Source organism: Peromyscus eremicus, chromosome 1 (genome assembly GCF_949786415.1).
Source record: "Peromyscus eremicus chromosome 1, PerEre_H2_v1, whole genome shotgun sequence".
NCBI classification, from domain to species: Eukaryota; Metazoa; Chordata; class Mammalia; order Rodentia; family Cricetidae; genus Peromyscus; species Peromyscus eremicus.
Genome location: NC_081416.1, coordinates 97627506 through 97653584, shown reverse-complemented (window position 1 = coordinate 97653584; position 26079 = coordinate 97627506). Strand labels below are relative to the sequence as shown.

Genomic DNA, 26079 nt, shown 5'->3' with positions numbered 1-26079 from the left:
CCATCCATAAAACAGTAGAAGCAAATGGATCTCCCTGCTTAAAAATTTCGCGGAACTCCTATTTCTGTAAGGCTAAAATTCAAATACCTTTGGCCTAGCCTGATTCTTCAATTCAGGAGTGCAGTCCCCGGCCTCCTAGCTGCCTCTGTTCTGCGGGGCGTAGGCTTTGGCGCCAACCAGACGGAAATCTTGGGGTTGCCAGAATTTAAAAAAAAAAAAAAAAAAAAAAAGGGGTTCTGGGTTATGAAACGAAAAGTACTTGGGGGCGGAGATTCCCTTTGCCCACACCCAAAATGGCGGCAGGAGAACTCGGTTCCCGCCAGGTCCGCCTTCACCCAATGTGGTGGAGAGAGCCGCAGTCTCCGGGACTTTGCCCACACTCAATATGGCGGCCGAGGGACGGGCTTGCTGACTTTCTGCTACTCGTTTTCTGCCCATTCAACTCCGGGCACTGGTAGCGTCAAGAACGTCATTCGCATTCCGTCGCGCTGCTTTGTGCGTCACGGGTGGCGGGAGCGGGAAGGAGTTCGGATTTTCGATGATCTTCCCTTCTGGTGAGGAAAGTGCTGTCGGTCGCGCATTTTCAGTCAATTCGGCGAGCGGCGCCTGGTCCAAACCTCAAATTCGACCGTCGGCTCCGTCCTATCAGCGCTTCGGAGCTGCAAATTGCTCTCGAACCCCTCAGCACCCCAGCCACCAGCGCATTTCAGCCAGCAGCGGCGATGCATGTCATCAAGCGAGGTGAGGAGTCCGTGGGGCTGAGGAGAGAGAGAGGGAAGCCCGGCCGCTGAGTCCCCAGCGGTTACTCACGCCAGCCCGCCCTCGGGCTTCCCGCTCTTCCCGCCGCCGCTTCCCGCCCCGTCAGTCAGCTGGGCCCGCGTCTGTGCTCAGTCTGCCTCCATCTTTCTAACCTTAAGTGCCTTTGGCTTTGTCGTGGTGCGCCATTCCAGAGTTCCTCCCGGAACGAATTGCTTCCGAGCACCATCCGAGGTAGCTTTTGGCTCCATTTTACAGAAGAGGTTTCAGAGACTGACGCAAAAGCCCTTCAGCTAGTTATTGTTGAGGATAGAGTTGACTCATAGCTGATAACAGTTCTGTGTCTGTCTTTTTTAATTTCTTAAGGGCGGGGGGGGAAAGCCGGGCAGTGATGGCGCACGCCTTAATCCTAGCCCTCTGGAGGCAGAGCCAGGCGGATTTCTGTGAGTTCGAGGCCAGCCTGGTCTACAAAGCGAGATCCAGGACAGCCACTAAAACTACAGAGAGAAACCTTGTCTCAAAAACAAACAAACAAACAAACAAAACAAAACAAAAACCCCCAAAACTCACAAAGTTGATGACCGGACACAGGAGGAAATAAGGAAAGAAAAAACTTTGGACACCACAGGGTTACCTGTCAGTTTTCTGGTCTTTTGTGAGGTGGGAGTGTGGTATCTCTCCGCCCCTGAATTTTTTTGGGAGAGGTCTTTTTTTTTTTTTTTTTTTTAATGTTTGTTTGTTTCTTGAGACAGGGTTTCACTATATATCACTGGCCTAGAGATTGCTATGTAGACCAGGCGGGCCTTGAATTTACAGAGACCTGCTTCTGCCTTCTAAATGCTGAGATACGTCACTTTTAATCCAACCAAATTGGTGAGATTAACCACAGAGCTGTCTCCACAGACCCCAAAGACAATCTCTTAATGAACATTTCTTTTTGGTCAATTTCAAAAGTTAATTACACTTGAATCTTTGGTAATGCCAGTTTAATAACTTCTAGTGCAACTATGGTTTGATTCTTCAGATGGCCGCCAGGAGCGAGTTATGTTTGACAAAATTACATCACGAATCCAGAAACTCTGTTATGGACTCAATATGGACTTTGTTGATCCTGTAAGTAAATACAGTATATATCATGGATTCTTTGCTTCCTGTGATTTTATGTGTCTCTTATCTCTAGACCTTCATTTAACTATACTTAAGTGTTAAATGTGAATTTCTTGCCTGAAACTTTTCTTGACTTTGAAGTGTCCTTCGAGTTCTTTCAGAGTGTCCTTTCAGAGAGTTCTGTCTGTGAACAAAGAAGAGCAGTTGATCTCACCACTGTTGAGGCATCTAATTTATCCTGTTCTGCTGCCTGTGTTCCTCGGAGTTTTAGCCACACAGTATGGAAATTGGTTATGTATCTGCATCTAGAATTAAGAGTGGGGTGTATCTTATTCTTTTAAGATTCTCTAACAATTTTATACATATGTATATATATGTATCTATACATACATATATTAAATACATTTTTGTCATCTTTTCCCTAGTGTCCTCTTATCTCCTTCTCAACAGATCTCTTCTCCATAAGTCCTTCTAGTACTCTGTGTTTGTGTGTGAATATGTGTCTGTCTGTGTCCTGCTCTGTGTGTTTTTGGGTGTGAACATGTGTCTGTCTGTGTCCTGGTCTGTCCCACTTTATTTAGTTAGGGCTGCTTGTATAAGCAGGAGTCTGGGCTTAATTTGCCTGATTGAGCAAGGGCAATTTACCAATGATTGCATTCCTGAGGAATTTGACTCCTCCAGCAACCATTAACTGGACAGCTAAGGGTAGGGCCCTGTGAGTTCATCCTCCACTCATGATGAAATACTGATGGGCCCCCAACTTGCAGAAATCTTGTGCAGATAACCACTGCAGCTGTGAGTTCATGAGTATATATATATATATATATATATATATATATATATATATATATATATTTATATATATATATTTTTTTTTTTGGTTTTTCGAGACAGGGTTTCCCTGTGTAGCTTTGCGCCTTTCCTGGAACTCACCTGGTAGCCCAGGCTGGCCTTGAACTCACGGAGATCCGCCTGGCTCTGCCTCCCAAGTGCTGGGATTAAAGGTGTGCGCCACCACCGCCCGGGCGAGTATTTTTTTTTTTTAAGAATTATTTTATGTCTCTGTGAGTGTCTGCTACATGTATGTGGGTGCCCAAAGGGGCCAGAAGAAGTTGTTGGATCCTGTGGAGCTAGAGTTATAGGCTATTGTGAGTCACCCCTGATATGTGTGTTGGGAACCTAACTTGAGTCCTCTGAAAGAGCATTATGCACTCTTTTCTTTCTTTCTTTCCCTTCCTTCCTTCCTTCCTTTCTTTCTTTCTTTCTTTCTTTCTTTCTTTCTTTCTTTCTTTCTTTCTTTTTTTTTTTTTCCTAAGACAGCTTCTCTGTGTAACAGCCCTGGTCTTCCTGAAACTCTTTGTAGACCAGGCTGGCCTTGAATTCATAGAGCTCTACCTGCCTCCCAACTGCGGGGGTTAAAGATATGAGTCACCAGTATGCACTCTTAACTTCTGAGCCATCCCTCCAACCCTCATGAATATATCTTATTCTTGTTAGAGCCACAGTGTGACATTTATCTAATTAGGTACTTGATAAATGTTTAGTTAGCCAAGTGAGAAAGTGAGAAAATAGTTTTGTACTTTCAAGTTTATTTATTATAAGTACACATTTTGGACTTCCAGATACTAATTAAAATAGTCAAATGTTAATATTTGGATGAATCTGAGTCCTCATCCTATTTCATCTTTGTTTTGTAGCTAAGGCAGGTCCAAAGAGAGAAGAGGGGACTGATCGAAGTCAGTGGAAGTGAAGTGTAATAAGCAACAAGTGGAGTTCCTTGATTCTTAGATATTCAGTTGCCTCATCTAACAACACATGTCCACATGCAGGGATGCCTTAGTGGATTACAGCTTCCCAGGGCAGAACCTGTTGAAAAGGTCTGGATGCTATTAGATGTGGCACATGGATGTTATGCTAGACCAAGTTCTGATTGTTTACCACATAGCATCAGAAACTATATGGATTTCGCACTTACCTCTTGAGTCAAGAAAACAATCAGAAGCAAACTAGCTTAGCTGTGCTATAAATACAATCACAGCAACCACCTACATTCACTCATACTGCTTTTGAAGGAGATATGCTTTGGCCAACTTTACTAGTTAAGCTGTTTTATTTAAAAGATTTAGTAAGGCCGGGCGGTGGTGGCGCATGCCTTTAATCCCAGCACTTGGGAGGCAGAGCCAGGCGGATCTCTGTGAGTTCGAGGCCAGCCTGGTCTACAAAGTGAGATCCAGGAAAGGCGCAAAGCTACACAGAGAAACCCTGTCTCGAAAAACCAAAAAAAAAAAAAAAAAGATTTAGTAAATATGTAGACACAACTTAGAATTTATTTTTCTTTAAAATGTATGATGGGCTCTGTAAATACGAGAACCTGAGTTTGGATCTTAGTACCAATGTGGAAAAGCCAGGTACAGCAGTATGTGTTACCGCAGCTCTTGGCACACGAAGAAACGGCCAGATCCCGGGTGTACATCAAAATGGCAAGCTCCAGACTCAGGGAGACACTGTCTCAAAGAATAAGTCAGTTGTCACAGTGAGACCTCTGTCCATAGACTTTCCATGCTGTCTCCTGATCATGTGTGCTATGTGCTTGTAGGATTTTTTTGTTGTTGTGTTTGCTTTTTGTTTTTCCTTATTCTTTGTACATTTATGCTTACCACTGTGTGAGAAAATATTTATAATTAGTTTCAATTAAAACATTCTTATAGCCACTCGGTGGTGGCGCACGCTTTTAATCCCAGTACTTGGGAGGCAGAGCCAGGCGAATCTCTGAGTTCGAGGCCAGCCTGGTCTACAGAGAGAGATTCAGAACAGGCACCAAAACTACACAGAGAAACTCCTGTCTCGAAAAAACAAAACAAACAAACAAACAAACAAACAAAAAACCTGATACTAATTTTAATTTTATATGTATAGGATACATTTTCAGTAGTTTTGTTGGCTTATGGATTCTTACATTGGGATGAATAATGTTTTTCAGATGGGGAGAGTATGTTATGTTATATATAACTTTGGTTGTCTTAACTGTAGCTGAAGTTTTTCTGGTCCTGCCTGGCCCACAGTCAGGACAAATCTCTCTCACCCACCAGTCCCACAGCCGCTCAGACCCAACCAAGTAAACACAGAGACTTATATTGCTTACAAACTGTATGGCTGTGGCAGGCTTCTAGCTAGCTGTTCTTATATCTTAAATTAACCCATTTCTATTAATCTGTAAGTTGCCACGTGGCTTGTGGCTTACCAGTATCTTAACATCTCATGGTGGCGGCTGGTGGCGTCTCTCTGCCTCAGCCTTCCACTTCCTAGAATTCTCCTCTCTGCTTGTCCCGCCTATACTTCCTGCCTGGCTACTGTCCAGTCAGTGTTTTATTTATTAACCAATCAGAGCAACACATTAAACCTACAGAACATCCCACAGCACTTAACTACTCTTTTAAGGAGGCTATTGTTTCTTGGAAAAAGCTGAAATAACTGTTGGTTTTATTTTGTAGGCTCAGATCACCATGAAAGTAATCCAAGGCCTGTATAGTGGGGTCACCACAGTGGAACTGGATACTCTGGCTGCGGAGACAGCGGCAACCTTGACTACGAAGCACCCTGACTATGCCATCTTAGCAGCAAGGATTGCTGTCTCTAACTTGCACAAAGAAACAAAGAAAGTGTTCAGTGGTATGTCTGGAGTAACAACATTAGAAAGAATATAATATTGTCATAAAGTTATAGGAATAATAATTACATAAGTTTCAAAGATTACATCTTATTTTAAAAAACAGTATACAATTCAGTGTAGAGTGGGAACTAGAACTTCCTGCTTCTCCATGTAGCTGACCTATTGTATGAAATTATGTGTGTCTGTGGTGTACGTTGAGACAGGGTCTCATTTAACCCAGGAAGCCTGCAAACTCAGTTTGTAACCAAGGCCAGCCTTGAACTCCTAATTCTCTTGTCTCTATTCCCTAAGTTCTGGGATTATACGTATATGTCATCATTCTGGCTTGAGTTTCTGTTCTTTTTAATTTTTTTTAATTAATCTTTATTATGTTTGCCTATTTTGTGTGTGTGTGTGTGTGTGTGTGTGTGTGTGTGTGTGTGTGTGTGTAGCACAGTATGCATGTGAAGGTCAGGGGACAACTTGTGGGAGTCACTTCCTGGGATAGACCTCAGGTCATCAGGTTTGGTGGCAAATACCTTTGCCTGCTGAGTCATCTTGCTGACCTAAGTTTTCGTTCTGAAAGAACAAAAAAAAAAAGAAAAAAAATTACAAGAAGTGACTGTAATTTCTGCATTTCCTTCCTCCTACCCCCTTTTTAGCTGTGTATCAGAGCTGCTTGGGAATTGCTGTTAAGCTATAAGGGCTTATATTCTTTTTCTTTGAAAGATTTTCTTTTATATATATAATATATTATCCTGTGGGTACTCAACAGAAGTATGTTTGTTGAGTATTTTCTTTACTAGGCACCAAAGTGGGTTGGTATTAAAAAAACAAGGATTGAGAGCCACTGTTTTAAAATAGCCATTAGGTGATTTTGACTTTCCTTTTTATCTTTTCTCAGATGTGATGGAGGATCTCTACAATTACATAAATCCACACAACGGCAGACATTCTCCCATGGTGGCCAGTTCAACGCTGGATATTGTTATGGCCAATAAGGATGTATGTACAACATTTTTTCTGGTGGAAATTTACTTATTTATTTTAATAATGCATTTAAGGCTGGGCGCTGGTGATGTATGCCTTTAATCCCAGCATTCAGGCAGAGGCAGGCGAATCTCTGAGTTAAAGGCCAGCCTGTTCTACAGAGCGAGTTCTAGGACAGCCAAGGCTACACAGAGAAACGCTGTCATGAAAACAAACAAAACAAAGCACATTCAAGAACATTTAAACACTACGAAAGGCATTGATAAAAACATTCTCCTGCTCTAGATTCTGTTTTTTTTTTTTTTTTTTTTTAGCAGAAGCAACTTCATTTAAGCATTTTTTAAAAGATATTTATCTGGAGCTGTTGTGTGTGTGTGTGTGTGTGTGTGTGTGTGTGTGTGTGTGTATGTGTGTGTGTGTACTGTATTAGGCATACTGTTCTCACTGTTGCTATTTTCACTTAGAACTATAACTCATCATTATCAGCATTTATGAATTTACCTCACTTATCCTATCAGTGGCATAACATTCCATTTGAAGGATTATTTTCATTGTACCCATGAGAATCCCTGTATTGGTGAAAGTTTATTTTCCATTTTTCACTGCAGTAATAGCCTTGTATGATAGACATGTCGGTGTTTTGGTAGAAACCAGTTTTAACATTAAGTAACAGATAGATTAGTTGGCTGGCTCTCTAAGTATGTAGCAGCTATTAAGGAGACATAAAAGAAAAGCTATTTGTATGTTACTTATAATATAATCTTTCTCCCCAACCCCTTTTTTCCTTCAAGGTTTTCTTTCTTTAGATGTTATTTTTATTTTATGTATGTGGCTGTTTTCCTTGCATGTGTTTATGTGCACCATATGTGTGCTTGGTGTGCCCACAGATGCCAGAAGAGGGTCTTGGATTCTCTGGGACTACCACAGTTACACATAGTTCTGAGCCACCATGTGGGTGCAGGGGATTGAACCCTGGTCCTCTGAAAGAGCAGCTGTGCTCTTAACCGCAGAGTCTTCTCTCCAGCCTCTCTTCACAAGATCTAAATGTGTAGCCCTGGTGAACCTGGGACCCGCAGCAGACCTCTATTCTCTGCCTTTGGAGTGCTTTTGCAGGCCTGCGGCCCCACACCTGGCCCTGTGCATAAGTTAAAAACAGATAACAGGAGCAAAAACTGAGCCTAAAAGTAAATATTGGAAAATAAACAAATACTTATAGTCTAGTACCTCAGTTCTTCACTGATCATTCTAGCCCATACCTGGTTCTGATTACAAAAATGCCCTTCAAGGTTTACAGTAAGAGGGAACCGGGTTTCAGATAGTATGACTGATCAGATCACATCTAATTACTTTTGTTTTCTTTTAAATGGCTTAATAACCTACCCAAAGCTCTTTAACAATAACCAATTTTATAAACTCTTACTGCCACAATAGTAATTTATTGTAGATCTGTTAAAGGACCATGGATTTTCAAAGCCTATCAACTACTTTCTGTTTGCTTATAACACATATTTATTTCGTTCAGTTTTAAGTGGGTTCATTGTCAAAACAAAAATTTGCTGCTGAAAATGGTGGTACATGCTTATGATCCTGGCAGGAAGCAGAGTCAGGACTGTTGCTGCAAGTTCAAGACCAGACTACTGGTCTACTTAGTGCATCCAGGCTAGTCAGGGGTACATAGCAAGTTCCTGTCTCAAAAATAAATAAATGAAGCCAGGTGCATACCTTTAATCCCAGCACTCGGGAGGCAGAGGCAGGAGGATCTTTGAGTTGGAGGCCAGCCTACCTGGTCCACAGACTGAGTTCCAGGACAGCCAGGGCTATATAGAGAAACCCTGTCTTGAAAAAAGCAAACAAAAAATTTAAATAAATAAGTGTATACACGTGCAATAAAGTTAAAAAAATATGAAAAATATGAGTTAGTATCTGGTACCAATATTTTAATATTTACTAGTATGAAAACATGTTTAAGGACGATCATATAGTCACTTTCATGCTCATGTTCTTTCAAATTTGATAGAAACATAAGAGAAATTTGGGAAATTAATCACACAGTATAAGTTCTCTAGTTTTTAAATAATTATAAATTAAAGTTTTACTTTTTTTGTGGTGTTAAGGATGGAACCTAGGACCTTGTGCATGCTAATGCTCAGTCACTTTGTCCCTGGCCCACACACTTTGTGTGCCTGGTTTAAAGTCTAATTAGAGTTCAGTTCATAGAGTTCCCCGTCCCTCTGCCTTTCAGTGTTTGATTTCTGTCTGTAAGAGTAAAGACAGTGCTGTCTCTTGGTTCCTATATTAGTTTTAGTTCTGGAGTCAGCTAAAAACGTATTAGAAGTTGTGAAAGTTGGTCTTATTATCTTAGTTATGGATTCTTTTTTATTCCCTTCAGCGCCTGAATTCTGCCATTATCTATGACCGAGATTTCTCTTATAACTACTTTGGCTTTAAGGTAAGTAAATAATGGGTTTTAGATATGTGGGTATTCCTCCTTAAATCCAGAAGTATAGGGCTTTATGTTTGATGATTGAGTTTGGATGTTCCTGGTTATGGTAGGATTATGGTAGTGGTAAAACTTTAAAATAAGCAAAAACAGCTTATTCATTAATATCTTTGAACATTCCAAATATTACTTGTGGATTATTTTAAAAATTACTCAGATAATCTGTCACAATTACTCCATAGTCTACTATTTGTGCAATAATTATTGGCTCCCTACTCTGCGAAGTGTTTGTCTATTGTGTTGCTTACATAACATAGTAACTAAGGACAGGGATGTTTATATCAGACCAACTTTCAGCTTTCCCATTTCCCATTCATAAGCTATGCAGTCAGTTCCTTCCTTAGAATGGGGATAATATTAGATTCAACATGCTCTTCTGGAGATTGATTATGTTGCTTGGGGTAGTGCCTAGTCTCTTACATGCACTGCACAGATGTTAAAACATCAATCCTGCTGCTGTTGCTGCTGCTGCATACCACAGCCTATAGCATACCATAGCCTATAGCAGAATCGGGCCTTTCCCAGGAGTTTGCATGTAATCTCTGCTGAAGCAGAGCAGCCAAGTGATAATCTACTAGACTGCAGGTAGAAATGGTAGATGTTATCCTTTTTATTTAAAATGATAAGATTGAAAGATTTCATCAGATCACCTTACTATGAATTACATATCCACTGTGTATTTAAAAACTTGACTTTGCTCTTCTAGACACTGGAGCGGTCCTATTTATTGAAGATAAATGGAAAAGGTAAGAAATGAAAATGTATGTTAGCTTTTCTGTTCATTACGTTGAATGTAGAGCTTTACACTATTAACCTTAACATTTCTATTTAGACTCCAAATAGCACTTTAAAACATACTGGCTTTTGGGGCTGTAGAAATGGCTCAGCAGTTAAGAACCTAGCTGCGGGTGGCGGTGGCGGTGGCGCATGCCTTTAATCCCAGCACTCAGGAGGCAGAGCCGGGCATATCTCTGTGAGTTTGAGGCCAGCCTGGTCTACAGAGTGAGATCCAGGACAGGCACCAAAAGTACACGGAGAAACCCTGTCTTGAGAAAAAAAAAACCAAAAAACCCTAGCTGCTCACAACTATCTGTAACAGCAATTCTAGGGGATCCAGGGTCCTCTTCTGGTCTCTGTGGGTACTAGGCATGCACATGGTACATAGACATACATATGCAAACAAAACACCCATACACATTTGAAAAATTTATATGTGTGCATGGGTATGGGAAGGGAGAGAGATTATGTGCCATAATGTACATGTGGAAGTTGGAGGCCAACTTGTAAGAGCTGATTGATTCTTTCCTTCCACAGTGTGGGACTCAGGGATTGAACTCTGGTTGTTAGCTTTAGCAACTAGTGCTTTTACCTGCTGAGCCATTTTGCAGCCTTCCAAATAACCTTTTTGTTGTTGTTTTATTGTAAAGAATAGAAGTTTTTTTAGCTCATGGTTCTGGGGATTATCACATGGTAAGGATAGCAAAATATCTCTAAATGACATTTGAACTTTAGGTTTATTATAAATAATTGTGTTGCTTATTTGTAAAGTTTTTAGAAGTTTCTTTTGGTGTTAAATATTTTGTTTCAAATATGTTTGAGCCTAGTTATTCTGACATGTCCCATTATCTGAAAACTCCTACTTTGTTTGTAGTGGCTGAAAGACCACAACATATGTTGATGAGGGTATCTGTGGGGATTCACAAAGAGGATATTGATGCTGCGATTGAAACGTACAACCTGCTTTCTGAGAAGTGGTTTACCCATGCCTCTCCTACTCTGTTCAATGCTGGGACCAACCGCCCGCAGCTGTCCAGGCATGTATCTAAAGCTGTTCCTCGCTGTTGTTTTCTTTCTTAAAGATTTATTTATATTAGTGTTTTGTCTGTATGTATATGTGTGCACCGTGTGCACTCTTGCCCCCATGATCAGAAAAGGGCATCAGATCCCTGGAGTTAGATGGTTCTGAGCTACCATGTGGGTGCTAGGAATTGAACCCGGGTCAACTGAAAGAGCAGCCAGTGCTCTTAACCACTGAGTCATCTTTACGGCCCCTAAAGCTGCTTTTGTAAATGGTTTGGCTAGGGAAATAAAAAGCCAGGTGGTTCATTACATTAAAAACAAACAAAAACTTCCGTTATTTCCTGCTCTGATTAAATAGTTTACATTTGGAAAATCTCTGACTGTTAGAGTAAATAAGTTGGAAGAGGGCAAATGCTGTTAGTGAGAACTTTATAGAATTGATTGTGGTAGTAGTTGTATGAGTTAATATTTTAGGTGCTATTGAACAGATTTTTTTTTTTTCCCCCCCGAGACAGGGTTTTTCTGTGTAGTTTTGGTGCCTCTCCTGGATCTCGCTCTGTAGACCAGGCTGGCCTCGAACTCACAGAGATCTACTTGGCTCTGCCTCCCGAGTGCTGGGATTATAGGTGTGCACCACCACTGCCCGGCGAACAGAATGTTTTTGATAGGGAATTGTATGTCATTTATATTCCAAGGGAGTTGTTTTTAAATAAAAAAGAGGCTATAGCTTTGTGGTAGATCATATGCTTAGCATGCACAAGACCTTTGGCTCAAGACTTTTCAGCACTATTAAAATGATTAGTAAGAAGAGAAATGACTAGTAAGTATCTAGAACTAGTTAAGAAATTACTGCAGTAATTTATCTTAAAAATTGTGAAAGGATTAATGAGATGAAAGAGATTGAGAGAAGGAGCACATTCCTAAGATACATGGGAATTAAATTGATGGAGTTTGTGATGTTCTGAATCTGGGTTAAGGACAGTTCCTGAGTTTATGGGCAGGATAATAGGATTACTAGTGATTCCTTAGCTGTGAAAAGGATAACAGTTTACACTGTCTGGAGTAAATAAAAGAAAAAAAAATGCTTTTAGCAAGACTCTGTATCTTAGGAATTCAAGAATATGCCAGTGTCTATACATATCTCATTATATTAACATTTATATAATTCATTGCTGTTTTATAATACAGTTCATTAGCAAAATTGATGTAGAAAATAACCTCCTTCATTTGGTAAAAGATCCATTAAAAACTTAGATCTGGCTAGGCAGTGGTGATGCACTCGGGAGGCAGAGGCAGGTGGATCTCTGTGAGTTTGAGGCCAACCTGGGCTACAGAGTGAGTTCCAGGAAAGGTGCAAAGCTACACAGAGAAACCCTGTCTCGAAACAAAACAAAACAAAACAAAACCTTAGATCTGGGCTTGAAAAGATGGCTCAGGGGTTAAGAGCACTGTGGCTCTGGTAGAAGACCCATATGGTGGCTCACAACTGTCCAGTACTGTTCCATGGGATCTGACACCTTCTGACCAGGCATACATGTGGTACACATTTGCATAACAAGCAAAACATTCATATATATATAAAATAAAATAAGTCCAAAAAGGAAACAAAACCCTTAGATCTATCACTGTTTTTAGTGTGCTAGTGGAGGCCTGAGCTAGCATTGTAAGATAAGAGAAAGAAATGATTGAAAATGGATGAATAACATCACAGATATGATTTTTACATAAAGAATTCAACAGTATCTATGGACAAGTTAGTATTAAAGAGATTTCGGCAAAATACTTGAATAGAAGTTTAATATAAATAAGTTAGTTGTGTTTCTGTATTGTAGCATTTAGAACATTTAATTTAAGGTCTGCTGTTAAGAGCCAGGCATGATGGGTGTGCCTGTGATCTCGGGTAAACACAGAAGAATTGTTATTTGGGGCCAGTCTGCTCTCCAAAGCAAATTGACAGCCAGCCTGAGCTATACAGGGAGACCCTGCCTCCAGACATCAAGGGTGGAACTGTAGCTTAGTGGTAGAGTGCTTGCTAGCATGTGTAGGGCCTTGAGTTTGATTCTTAGCACCCAACTGTTCAAGAATTTTCTGAGCAGCATTGGAAATGGTAGTGCTGAGGTAGAAGGATGGAGAATTCAGTGTCAGCCTGGGCTGTATAGTCATACCCTTATAAGAAAGTAAGTAAATAAGTGGGAAGAAGGGAAGAATTTTCATAGCATTTTTTTAGAAGAGCAAATAGATGGAAAATGATCATCAACAAGCACATGAACATATGGGATACTCGAGAATGCTTTACAACCATGAAAGTAAATTAAGACTATATACATTAATAGGAATGAATTGTATACCATTGAGTTTCGGGAGACTTCAGAAGGATAATTAATTGTAGGAATTGTAATTAGGCTCCTTGTGAAATCTTATTTCTTGAGGAAGGTGCCATACAGATATATGTATATAATCTTTCTGAATGCCTGAGTATTTTATAGCAAGTCAGTGAATAGAATCTGCTTAAGTAGTTTAACATTCAAGATGTTGAAACGACCCTGGTAGAGTAATGTTCATGAATTGGGAGCATGATGAGATAGAGCCAAAGTTCAGGTAGAGGAGCCATCTGAAAAAAGACTAAGGGAACTATATTTTTTATGTACATGTCAAAGAATTGACTGACAATTAGGTATTTGTTTTCAAAAATACTTCAGTTGTAGGGCTGGGCATGGTAGTGCATGCCTTTAATCTCAGCACTCTGGAGGTAGAGGCAGGCGGATCTCTGAGTTCGAGACCAGCCTGGTCTACATAATGAGTTTCAGGACAGTCAGGGCTATGTAGAGAGAACTTGTCTCAAAAACAAACAAAAAACTTTATTTTTCCTGGTGGTTTACTAACAATTAGAAAAGTCTGATGTATGTTTAAGAGTTTGTTTGAGAAAATTAATCCTGGTAAATAAGTAGTCTGGTAAAAATCAGGCTGATATATTAGGCATATCTATAAAACTTTATTCTGGGCTTAATGTCTAAGGTAGGTAGCAAGATTAATTTAAAATAATAGGCTATATTGGTGTTTCCTATTCAGTAAACGGTGTTTCCCATCCTCTGAAAACACTTAGGAACTTTGTAGATTTCAGATCTTCTCATTTGTTTGACTTAATTGTCTGGATTATCTAATCCCTTTTTGTGACTCACTGATTGATTTCCTTGCTTTAATTGTCTCTTTCTCCCGGTAGCTGTTTCCTTTTGAGTATGAAAGACGACAGCATTGAAGGAATTTATGATACTCTGAAGCAGTGTGCCTTAATTTCTAAGTCTGCTGGGGGAATTGGTGTTGCTGTGAGTTGTATTCGGGCAACTGGCAGCTACATTGCTGGGGTAAGTGTTTAAGTTGTGTGACTTTTAAAACCAGTCATGGGTATGATAATGCTAGTGTTTGGGAGACATGGGTTTCTGTTAATTATCACCTAGTTGTGTGAGGGGAAGTTAGTCATTTTATTTCTCGATTCATCTTTGGAGGGTAGATGTGAGATAATCTTGAATATTTTTTAGCTCAGATTTTAGAATTATGATCTTTTAAAGCAATAATAATAGCAGCCATCATTTGTTTGTTTTTGTTTCGAGACAGGGTCTTACTGTGTAGACCAGGCTGGCCTGGAAATCAGAGGGATCTACCTGCCTCTGTCTACCAAGTGCTGGGATTAAAGGATTGTTGCCACCAGGCCTGGCCAGCTATCATTTATTGATTACTCACTGTAATGTATGTATGTATACCATGTGTATGCTCATTATAAATTAGGGTTGTGTTAAAGTAGCTGAACATAACTTATGGTATACATACATACATACAGGCAGGCAGGCAGGCAAAACATACACATAAAATAAAAAGAATTTATTATTTCAAAAGTAAATAATAAATCTTAAAAAGTGGGCCTGTGAGATGTTACAAGGAGTAAGGGTGCTTGCCTTGTTCAGCTACTTTAACACAACCCTAATTTATAATGAGCACACACATGGTATACATACATACATTACAGTGAGCAATCAGTAAATGATAGCTGGCCAGGCCTGGTGGCAACAATCCTATAACTTAGCAGTGTTTTGTTGATTGTTATGTTGGGCATTATGTTTTCATTGCTGAGGTGCGGATGGAGACCAGGTAGAAACTTCATAGATGACTACTTAGAAAATAGCTACTGCTTCAACGAAAGATTAGGAACAGGTTTTTATTTTGGACTATTTTTCCTGGCTGAGCCCTGTGTCTCTCATCCAGATCCTTTACTCTTGACCTTTCTTTCAGACTAATGGCAATTCGAATGGCCTTGTACCAATGCTGAGAGTATACAATAACACAGCTCGATATGTGGATCAAGGTGGAAACAAGGTATACTTTATTACTAGCAAGTGCTAGAAATCAGAACTGAAAGTCTTTAGTTATAAAAGTTGGTTCAGTTATATATTGTTTTACTTTGTTTTTAAATATTTGTTTTATTCTTATTTATGTGATTAATATGTTTATATTTCTGTGTGTGAGCATGTACAAGTGAGTACTTATGGAGGCCAGCAGAAGGCATTGGCACCTCTGGAGCTGGAGTTATTAATAGGTGGTTGTGAACTATCCAGTGTGTGTGCTGGAAACTGAACTCCCATCCTCTACAAGAGCAGGAAGTATTCTTAACTGCGGAGCCATCTCTCCACTCCCCTACTTTTCTAAATACCAAGCTTTTCTTTTTTAAAGAGAGTCTTGTTTTGTAACCCTAAGCTGACCTCAGACTTTCGGTGCAGTCTAGGCTGGTCTTGGGTATTGTGTGATTTTTAACTTAGTCAAATTAAAGAGACATAATGGTTTAGTTAATACATAGTTGAATGGATTTTAACAAAAGTGCACCTTGAATGACTGCCATATCAATTAAGATACAGGACACGTTCATTACCCCAGAATGTTTGCTAATGTACTCTTGCAGTCAGTCACTGCGATTACTCTCACCCACACATACTTTATCCCTGGCTCTTAGCAGTCACTGATCTGTTCAGCTCTTTAAAAAGTCATTTTATATTTAATTTTTTAATTGTTTATTTATTATGTGTATGTTTGAACATGTCGCAGTGCACAAGGGAAGGTCAGGACAGCTTTGGGGAATGGGTTATCTCCTTCCACTATGTGGGTTCTAAGGATTGAACTCAAGTTGTCAAGCACCCTTACTCCTTGTAACATCTCACAGGCCCACTTTTTAAGATTTATTATTTACTTTTGAAATAATAAATTCTTTTTATTTTATGTGTATGTTTTGCCTGCCTGTATGTCTGTACACCATGTGTATGCCTGGTGCCTGTGGAGGTCAGAAGATGGTATCAGTTCCCCTGGAGCTGGAGTTAGTAGAAGGTTGTGAGCTGCCATGTGGGAGCCTAACCCCAGGTCCTCTTCAAGAACAGCAGGTGTTCTTAACTACTGAGACATCTCTTGAACCCCTGTTTTTATTTTGAGACAGAATCTTGAACTTACTATTGTAGCTGAGGCTGGGTCTTCTGTCCCTACCTGACAAGTACTGGCATTGCAGGCATGTACCAGCATACCCAGGTTAACACCTAACCTTGAAATAGATTTGTAATAATTCATCCTAAATTTTCTTAGGAAATAATAGCTGGGTGGTGGCAAATGTCTTCCATCCCAGCACTTGGGAGACAGAGGCATGATGATCTTGTGAGTTCAAGACTAGCTTGCTCTATAAAGCAAACTCCATGTTAACCAGGGCTGCACAGTAACACCCTATCTCAAAAACAACAACAAAAAAGAAATCACAATGAAACTCCTCTGGAGTTGAGAGAATTGCATTGTTTATCCAGTATTATTAGATTTACAACTATAGTCTCTTATAAATATGTAGCTGTATTAATCATCTACTAGTTTATGAATTTTTATCGTAAATTTTGACAACATTCATGAGATAGATCACCATTTTTTGTTTGTTTGAGATGGTCTCATGTAGCTCTGGCTGGTCCTTAATTCTTGATTCTCTTTCCTTTCCCTCTCAAGTGCTGTTTACAGGTATGTGCTACCATACCCAGCCATCTCTGTCTTTTAACCTTAAATGAGACACTTGTTATATTGTTAAAGGTTAAAGCAACCTTAATTGGACTTTATGTCTTGTCATGGTATAAAGCAATCTACTCTACCTTGAAGAAGAGCCTGAAGAGGGTGGAGTTATAGGCAGTTGTGAGCTGCCTCATGTGGGTGCTGGGAGCTGAACTCCGGCCCTCTGTTAAAGCAGCAAGTGATCTTAACTACTGAGCCAGCCATCTTTCCAGCCCCTAAGTTTTCTCTATGTCAGTTCTGTTCTACTCCTAAAATTTTAAGTAAAATACTAATAGTTTATTTTTTGATACTTTTACTTATTTCAACTGATCATAGTAAAGATGAAAGGAGACATCATAAAAATGCTTTACAAAATATGAAGCTTCTTTGATTTACACTGATTCTGATAAGAATGCTGACTTTCTTACCATTAGCGCCCTGGAGCATTTGCTATTTACCTGGAGCCTTGGCACTTAGACATCTTTGAGTTCCTTGACTTGAAGAAGAACACAGGGAAGGAAGAGCAGCGAGCCCGGGATCTCTTCTTTGCACTTTGGATTCCAGATCTCTTCATGAAGCGAGTGGAGACTAACCAGGTGAGAGGGCTGGGCGCCTGTGCTCACAGCAGCAGGGTTCCTACAGGCTTTGCTCTTCAGTCCTTTAAGTCATGCTTACTAAAGACTCACCTGTGTGATGCCACAGATGACGTGCTGTTCTGGAGAGCAGATGCTCCCTGACCTAAGTGTGTAAAAGGCCACACAAACAAGTAGAGCTGCACCACATTGCCATGGAAGCCCCCTTCTTGCGGGATTTGCAGTGGGTATTGGCTGGTTGTATGACATTTCTCATAGCTGGTTCTACTTCTTTGTAGGACTGGTCATTGATGTGTCCAAATGAGTGTCCTGGTCTGGATGAAGTTTGGGGAGAGGAATTTGAGAAGTTGTATGAAAGGTATGAGAAAAATATTCATGATATAATCATTTGAGCCGTGGTTTCTCTTACTCAGGGCATCCAAATGTTAGAAGTGTTTATGGTGGGCTTAAGCCGAGGCTCTTGACCATTTACCTATCCTGTTGTGAGGCACCAAGTTTGAGCCTTCCCATTGGATAAACAGAAAAATACTTAATCATTAGTTCATTTCTAGAAATCTTTGAAAGTATCCAGAAGAGAGTGTAATTATTAATTTGATTTTTGTTAGATGTTTCTTGACTTTTTCACCAAAATTATTTATCTTCTTAAAATTTGAGTGCTTGGTATTTTTTTAATTGATCCTTATAAAAACTGAGAAGAGTTATTTTATAACATAGTACTTTTTAAAAACATTACATTTATGTAATTATTTTGGGATTGGGGGCACAAATGTGCCACAGTGTATATATGGAGGTCAGAGGTCACCTTGGTTCTTTCCTTCCACTGTGTGGATCCTCGGGATCAAACTCAGATTCTCAGGTTTGGCAGTAAGGACCCTTACTTACTGAGCCACCTCCTGGCCCCAGTCTAGTGCTTTTGGTAACATAAATCACAAATAACTAGGACACACATGTTGACAGTTCATTAAAATTAGCACAGTAGTAAATTTTGTTTTGTTTTTTATATTTTGAAGGTTAATGACAGTTTCACTACAGTTTGAGGAAAAACAACGGGCAGGCAAGCTGTAAATAGCAGCAGCTGCAGGGAGGTCGATGGGTAAGAGGAAGAGAGAAAGCCAGGCTTTTTAGTTAGTTAGGGTCCAAGGAAGTAGGCAGCTTCACAATGGTGTTTGGTAAGCAGCTGCATGTACAAGGGGAGGGGACTTCAGAGAAAGAAAGCCCAGACTGTCAGGTAAAATATCCCCAGGTCACGCCAGGTATGAAAGAAAAGCAGAAGGAAAAGCAAAGAAATGCAGGCTGTATGGTAGAGGCTGTGTAAGCAGCTGCCATGATTTTGATGATGGCTTTTGTTCCTTTTTACTTTGAACAGTGTTACTGATTTGGTGGGGTCATTTGAAGGAATCTAAAGCTGCCTGTTTTTCTGGTGGTCTCAGCTGATAGAAAATGGATATCAGGGTTGGAGGAATGGTTCAGTAGTTAAGAGTGCACATGCACAGTCTTGAGGCCCTGATTTGGTTCTCAGCACCCAGATAACAAGCCAGGTATCCTGAAAATATCACTTACTCTGACTCTGGTTTCCATGTGCCCACATGCATGTGCATTCACACACACACATGCACATATACTTACACAGGCACACATACACAAATAAATAGAACCAGTCTTTAAAAAATGATGAATATCATTCCTTTTTCTCCCCTTTAGTAAAGCTTTGAGAATTTGCATAACTTTATATTTTCATGTATTCTTCCTAGGGTGTGAATATTGGAATAATTCTATCTTTGTCTTTCAGTTACGAGAAGCAGGGTCGTGTCCGCAAAGTTGTGAAAGCTCAGCAGCTTTGGTATGCCATCATTGAATCTCAGACAGAGACGGGCACCCCATACATGCTCTACAAAGATTCCTGTAATCGGAAGAGCAACCAGCAAAACCTGGGAACCATCAAGTGCAGCAACCTGTGCACAGAAATAGTAGAGTATACCAGCAAAGATGAGGTAGGTAGAGAAGCTACCTAGCATACTGAGGGAATTGTAGAGGTCGTTACTACTTGTGAGTCCCTCATTGAATTTACTGAAGTGGTTGAAGGGAATTTTGTTCCCCAGCACTGAACACACACACACACACACACACACACAAAACTATGTGGCATAGTTATGTTAACTAAGCTGTATTTTAAAAGTAAGACTTTACCGCCCCCCCCCCCCCCCCTCGGGAGAATGGAGAATGAAATGCATCAGGGAGTACAGTTAGGAACTATTTCAGTATTCTAAATAGTACAACTCACATATGTAACTGATAGTGGATAGGTGGAATCATTGGGATTAGAAATATACTGATAAATGATGAGAAAATCCCAATTTTAGGGGCTGGTGATTTAGCTTAGTTGTAAAGAGGTTACTCAGCGAAGAGTAATAATTCCTTGAGTTTGGTCTTCAGCACTGGTGTGGGGGGCTGTTGGTAAATTTTCACACCTGATAGTTCATAAAGACTTTAGTGATCTCACTGAAAGAGGGAGAAGAAACCAAAAGTGTGTGATTCTGAACCTTTCTTTATGTTGCAGGTTGCCGTTTGTAACTTGGCTTCTCTGGCTCTGAATATGTATGTCACACCGGAACATACATACGACTTTAAGAAACTGGCTGAAGTCACTAAAGTCGTTGTCCGAAATTTGAATAAGATAATTGATATCAACTTCTACCCTATTCCAGAGGTATGGATAAATTTCCCTGCTTATTGGTTGTTACTGAATCCAAGATGGAAGTTTGTCATGGTCTGCAAGTCCTAATTGAAATGAATGTCCTCGGAATGCTGTGAGAGAATGAGAAGGAAGAGGTCATGTGTGTCGGTGGTATAGAATGTTACCTTTTGTGTTCAATGATCTTTTCCTTTTTCCACATCTTTTCTCACAAAGGCACACTTATCAAATAAACGCCATCGGCCCATTGGAATTGGGGTACAAGGTCTAGCAGATGCTTTCATCCTGATGAGATACCCCTTTGAGAGCCCAGAAGCCCAGTTATTGAATAAGCAGATCTTTGAAACTATTTATTATGGAGCTTTGGAAGCCAGCTGTGACCTAGCAAAGGAGTATGGCCCTTATGAAACGTATGAGGGCTCTCCAGTCAGCAAAGGAGTAAGTATGCGGTTGAGATTTCCTTTTGCCTATGAGTACCAGTAATGGGCTGAATAATGACCCCTCCTCAAAGGATGAACACACATCTTGCTCCCTGGGAGAGCGCTTGGTTTGCAGAAGGGTCTTTACAAATGTAGTTGAGGACCTTGAGATGGGGTTGTTCTGGGTTATTGAGGCCTAGATTTATTCAGGTGGACCCTAAATCCAGCAGTCACTGTTCTGCAAGAGACACTGAGACATTTATGATATTCCCAGATCCTATCCACATTCAAGTAGAAGACAGATTATCCATGGCTTGTGACACCAGGGCCTGGAATCTGGGAGCCATCTTAGGATTCTGTCTTCCCTGCTGCCCTTGTCATCAGTAGTATGTCTCCCTTCTGTATAAAGTTTTAGTTTCTCTGTTTATTCTGACACTCAGAAAGTCTAGTGTGTAGTTACTTGGAATTTGGTATTCTTATCTTAGCCCAATAAACAGATCAAGGAAGCAGAGATTACAGAGTATGCTTTCTTATAAAAGGAATGCATCTCTGAAACCATTTCGTGAATGTTAAGATTTACTGCTTTGTAGATCTGCAGGAATGTGGTTGAGATGAGGTCCCAGGCTGCTTCTGATCAGTATGCTTAATGGGACTTTGTCCAAGAGATTCACTGGAGCCAATAGTCCTTTTTTTGTTTTTCGAGAGAGGGTGTCTTTGTATAGCCATGGCTGTCATGGAACTAATTTTGTAGACCAGGCTGGCCTCGAACTCACAGAGATCTGCCTGTCTCTGTCTCCCGAGTGCTGGGATTAAAAGTGTGCACCACTACTGCCTGGCGAGCTGATATTTCTTTCTTTCTTTCTTTCTTTCTTTCTTTCTTTCTTTCTTTCTTTCTTTCTTTCTTTCTTTCTTTCTTTCTTTCTTTCTTTTTTTTTTAATTTATTTATTTATTATGTACACAGAAGAGGGCACCAGATCTCATTACAGATGGTTGTGAGCCACCATGTGGTTGCCTGGAATTGAACTCAGGGCCTCTGGAAGAGCAGTCAGTGCTCTTAACCTCTGAGCCATCTCTCCAGCTGGAGCTGATATTTCTTAATGTGTTGACTACAAGACAGCATTTGCTGGGATGTGGGGATATGGCAGTTAGCCCTTTTTAAAAATTTTTTGGTCGTTGTTTTAAATTGCCTGAGAGTAACATCATAAATGTGGGGTATTTATTTCTTAGATTCTTCAGTATGATATGTGGAATGTTATTCCTACAGACCTGTGGGACTGGAAGCTTCTCAAAGAGAAGATTGCAAAGTAAGTGGAGATGTATAAAGTAGCATGGACGCCAGGAGACTGGGGCTTTCTGGTTCTTCAGGAGTTACATTTGCTATTTTAACTCTGAACTCAAAAACTGTCTTCTGAATTGGGGCTGTGACCTACCTCACAGAAATGGCTTAGAAAACTAAGAAAATAGTAATGTGAAGCTTGCTTGGTGCAATGAAAGCCGTTTAGCACACAGTAGGCGTTTCCGTATGAATGGATGTTATTTGAGGAGCTGTTTTGTTTTGTTTCCAGACATGGTCTCACTATGTAGCTCTGGCTGTCCTGGAACTCACTATGGAGACTAGGCTGGCCTTGAACTCACAGATAACCTCCTGCCTCTGCCTCCATCCAGAGTGCTGGGATTAAAGGCGTGTGCCACCACTGCCTGGCCCAAACAGGTCTACTTTAAAAAAGAAATGTTTTTACTCTTTTATTCACTGGGCTTATAGTTTTTTGTTTTGTTTTGTTTTGCTTTTTTAAATAGGCTCTCACTCTATAGTCTAGGCTGGCTGCAGACTTGTAGACCCCCCATGCCCTACCCTAAATACAGAAATAAAATCGAAAGTTAAAACTGTTCTTTATACTTCGGTCAACTGCTTGCTCCACAGAACAAACAGAAATACAATTTGTTCCTTTCTCCAGAGATCTGATGATGTGTTTTTCTTTTCTTTTTTTTTTTTTTTTTTTTTTTAAGATTTATTTATTTAGTATACAATGTTCTGCCTGCATGTATGTCTGTCTGCAGGCCAGAAGAGGGCACCAGATCTCATTACAGATGGTTGTGAGCCACCATGTGGTTGCTGGGAATTGAACTGAGGACCTCTGGAAGAGCAGTCACTGCTCTTAACCTCTGAGCCATCTCTCCAACCCGATGATGTGTTTTTCTAGACCTCTTTCATACACGTACAGTTTGGTCATGTAAATGTAATTGGAACTTGACAGATTCTGAGGTTCGGTTTGGAGATCTTCAAGTGAAAGTAGATCTTAATGTTTTCAGCGATTATAGATGATTCCATAGTTGGGAATCATAGTTAGTAAATATGACTTCATAGCAGTCTCCTATCTGTGAACATGATACTGGGACTTACAGGTGAAGAAGTAAAGGCACGAGAAAACTGGTGGTTTGCTTGATGCCTTATATCTAGAAGTGACAGTGAGGTTGAGGTTGTGAACCTAGTTGTACAAACCCCCTAGGACCTGAGGCTCAATGCTGAGCACTATATGGATCCATGAGTGTAGAATGTAGGAAGGACAGGCTATCTGTATTATAGGAACTTAAAACAAGCAGTGCAGACAGAGTATGTGCAATGGTGTTAGTCACCGGAAGTGCTTGAAGAACAAGTATTTGTTTTGACATTTGTATTTGTTGCCCACCTAGTCAGGAAAATGCCGTGCAGGTTGGTCTCTATACATTTTCAAAAAAAATTTTAATATATATTTATTGTGTGTACATATGTGCACGCATACATGTATGTTGAGGCATGCATAGAGGTCAAAGGACAGCCTGAAGAAGTTGGATCTCTCCTACCATGTGCATTCTGTATATTGAACTCAGGTTATCAGACTTGGTGGCAGATGCCTTTATCCACTGAACCATCTTGCCGGCCCTGGAGTTGGTATCTTAGGCTAAGTTGTGGAGATTTCTAAGAATGTTAAATAGTATATTCTTTAAATACTCTTGGTACTGAAAAGTGAAAAAATTAACTTTTTAGAAGCTAATAATTGGTAGTAGGAGAAATTAGAATTTTTTTCGGAGCATAATTTTTCCTTTTACCTAGGATAATGGAGAGTTGTAGTGATAGGTGACTAGTTCTGACCACTTTCACAGCATTGTTTTGTGAAGGGGCCAGTGATCATTAAGGCACATAATAAAGATGAGTGGGCTTGAATGAATGCGCTGTGATACAGATGGGCTGCTCAGGCCTGAGTTCAGTTTCCCTGGGCAAAATAGTGCATCGAGTGCTGTGTGTGACTCCTAAGTGCCACAGAACAAGTGGCATAAGTGAGGACTTTGTAAGGCTTGCTAGCATTAAAACTGCCGGTCTGTTCGGGGCGGACATTTTAGAAGAGTGGAACAGTGGCATCCATGCTGTGAAGTGTGCTCCTGTAGTAGGAAGTCAGTATGTGAGTTACATGCCTCTGTGGTGGTATTCTCAGCTTCTGCTATACTACCGTGTCGCAGACTCTCTAATAATCTCTAATAATCTTTTTCTTTTAAGGTATGGTGTAAGAAACAGTTTACTTATTGCCCCAATGCCTACTGCCTCAACTGCTCAGATTCTGGGGAATAATGAGTCCATTGAACCTTATACCAGTAATATCTACACTCGCAGGGTCTTGTCAGGAGAATTTCAGGTGAGAACTTTACAGCCAGGTTTGTAGGAGCTCTTCTGAAAACTGGGAGTAAAAGCTTACTCATAATCTGCCTGAGCAGCCCGTGACCAGAGGAACAGTATGAAAGAAGCTGTTTTCGTTTTTTGTTTGAGACAATCTCAGGTAACCCTGGCTGACCTTGAGCTTGCCATGTAGCTGAAGATGACCTTGAATAGATTGTTCTTTCTCCACTTCTCAGGTGCTGGCATTACAGGTGTACACCACCATGTCTGACTGAGTCAGAGTTGACGAGTGCCTAATTGTTTCTGTTTTTTGAAAAGCCTCACTATGTAGATCAGGCCGGCCTCCAACTTGCAGTGATCCTCCTACCTCTGCCTTCTGAGTACTTGGATTATAGGTATGTTCTACCATTCCCTGCATGTTTCATACCTCACATGCTTTAGCTGGCATATTAAAGGTGCCCATAGAAATAGTATTACTCAGGTATGGTGACTTGTGTTTATAATCCTAGCACTTGGGAAACTGAGGTAGGAGGCACTCTAGTTTTAGGTTAGCCTAGGCTACATAGCATCACCCATCCCATTTTTTAAAAAGTATCATTTTAAAGTGGTTCTCAGGTCAGGCAGGAATGGGTTGTTCCTTTGATTCTAGCACTTAGGAGGTGGAGACAAGAGAATGGTTCTCAGACATAGTTACCAAAGAGAATTTTGTTGGTGAGATCAGTGTTGTTTTGTAAGCTCCCAGGTAATTCTTTGTGCTGCAAGGTTGAAAACTACTAATTTTTTTAAAAAACAGTAGATTACTAGATGTCCTGAAGTAAGTTTTTTGTCAGGTGTAGGAAAGTTGCATTTCTAGTTATTTTACTGAAGTTTTTTTATTATGTGATCACTTGAGAAAACCAAAGAAGAATCAGTTTGTATAAAATTTCTTGGCTTAGACATGTTGTTTCTTTTCTTCTTTGCAAAGGCCATATTTTTTCTTAAGCTTTTAAAAACACTTGGGGGAGGGGCAGGCTTATGGCACACCATGCAGGTGGACAGAGAACAATTCCTGGTTCTGTCCTTCCATCATATGAGTTCCAGGGAGGAAGCCGGGGTTGTCAGGTTTGGTGGGACACACCTTTCCTGGCTGAGCCACTTAAGATTTATTTTATTAAGTATGTGTACATGTGTGTCAGTGGGAATGTGCATGTATATGTGCAAGTGCCATCAGAGTCTAAGAACATGTGCCGTTCTTGCAGAGGACCCAAGTTTGGTTTTCAACACCCACAGTGGATGACCTATAATTCTAGCTTCAGGGCATTTCATCCATCTGGCCTTCATGGGTATATGAACACACATCTTAAAAATTTTTTTAGTGTTAGTAAAATAAGGTTTACAAAAATCCAAGACAAATAATGTGATGATCTGATGTATATGTGTGTGGTACATATATATGTACATACATGTGTACATACTTTGTAGAATGATTACCACAATATATTGTTTCTTCAATAATAGATGTCAAGACCTTAAAGGGATGTAGCTTTGTGTGGTGAAATGGTCCTCTCAGTTTTGTTTTTTTTTTTTAAAAAAAAAAAAAAAAAAAGGAATTTATTAGGGGATCTAATAAGTAATTCAGCTGTCTTACTTATTTTGAACTCTAGGCCTGGGATCCGTTATAGGCCCTGCCAGTGTTACTTCATTTCTTGACATCTTTTTGTTTTTTCATCAGATTGTGAATCCTCACTTACTGAAAGATCTTACTGAGCGGGGCTTGTGGAATGAAGAGATGAAAAACCAGATTATTGCATGCAATGGGTCCATCCAGGTACAGACTAGAAATGGCGTGTGCTTTCTAGGAGCTAAACTGAACATTGTGGTGCCATC

At 40.2% G+C, this 26079-nt stretch overlaps 1 protein-coding gene across 1 annotated transcript in view; it reads left to right on the top strand.

Moving 5' to 3' along the window:
- The first annotated feature begins 488 nt into the window (after positions 1-488).
- The window catches only part of Rrm1 (ribonucleotide reductase catalytic subunit M1), a 28888-nt gene continuing 3297 nt past the window's right edge, over positions 489-26079 (top strand). The window contains exons 1-17 of the mRNA XM_059269606.1: positions 489-741; positions 1781-1869; positions 5355-5532; positions 6417-6517; positions 8892-8951; positions 9709-9748; positions 10654-10816; positions 14023-14164; positions 15087-15170; positions 17294-17455; positions 17731-17810; positions 19242-19443; positions 20010-20159; positions 20361-20582; positions 21792-21868; positions 24097-24232; positions 25925-26020. Coding sequence (XP_059125589.1) covers positions 723-741; positions 1781-1869; positions 5355-5532; positions 6417-6517; positions 8892-8951; positions 9709-9748; positions 10654-10816; positions 14023-14164; positions 15087-15170; positions 17294-17455; positions 17731-17810; positions 19242-19443; positions 20010-20159; positions 20361-20582; positions 21792-21868; positions 24097-24232; positions 25925-26020 — 2001 coding nt within the window. The 5' untranslated portion in view covers positions 489-722. The remainder of the gene's footprint in view (positions 742-1780; positions 1870-5354; positions 5533-6416; positions 6518-8891; positions 8952-9708; positions 9749-10653; positions 10817-14022; positions 14165-15086; positions 15171-17293; positions 17456-17730; positions 17811-19241; positions 19444-20009; positions 20160-20360; positions 20583-21791; positions 21869-24096; positions 24233-25924; positions 26021-26079) is intronic.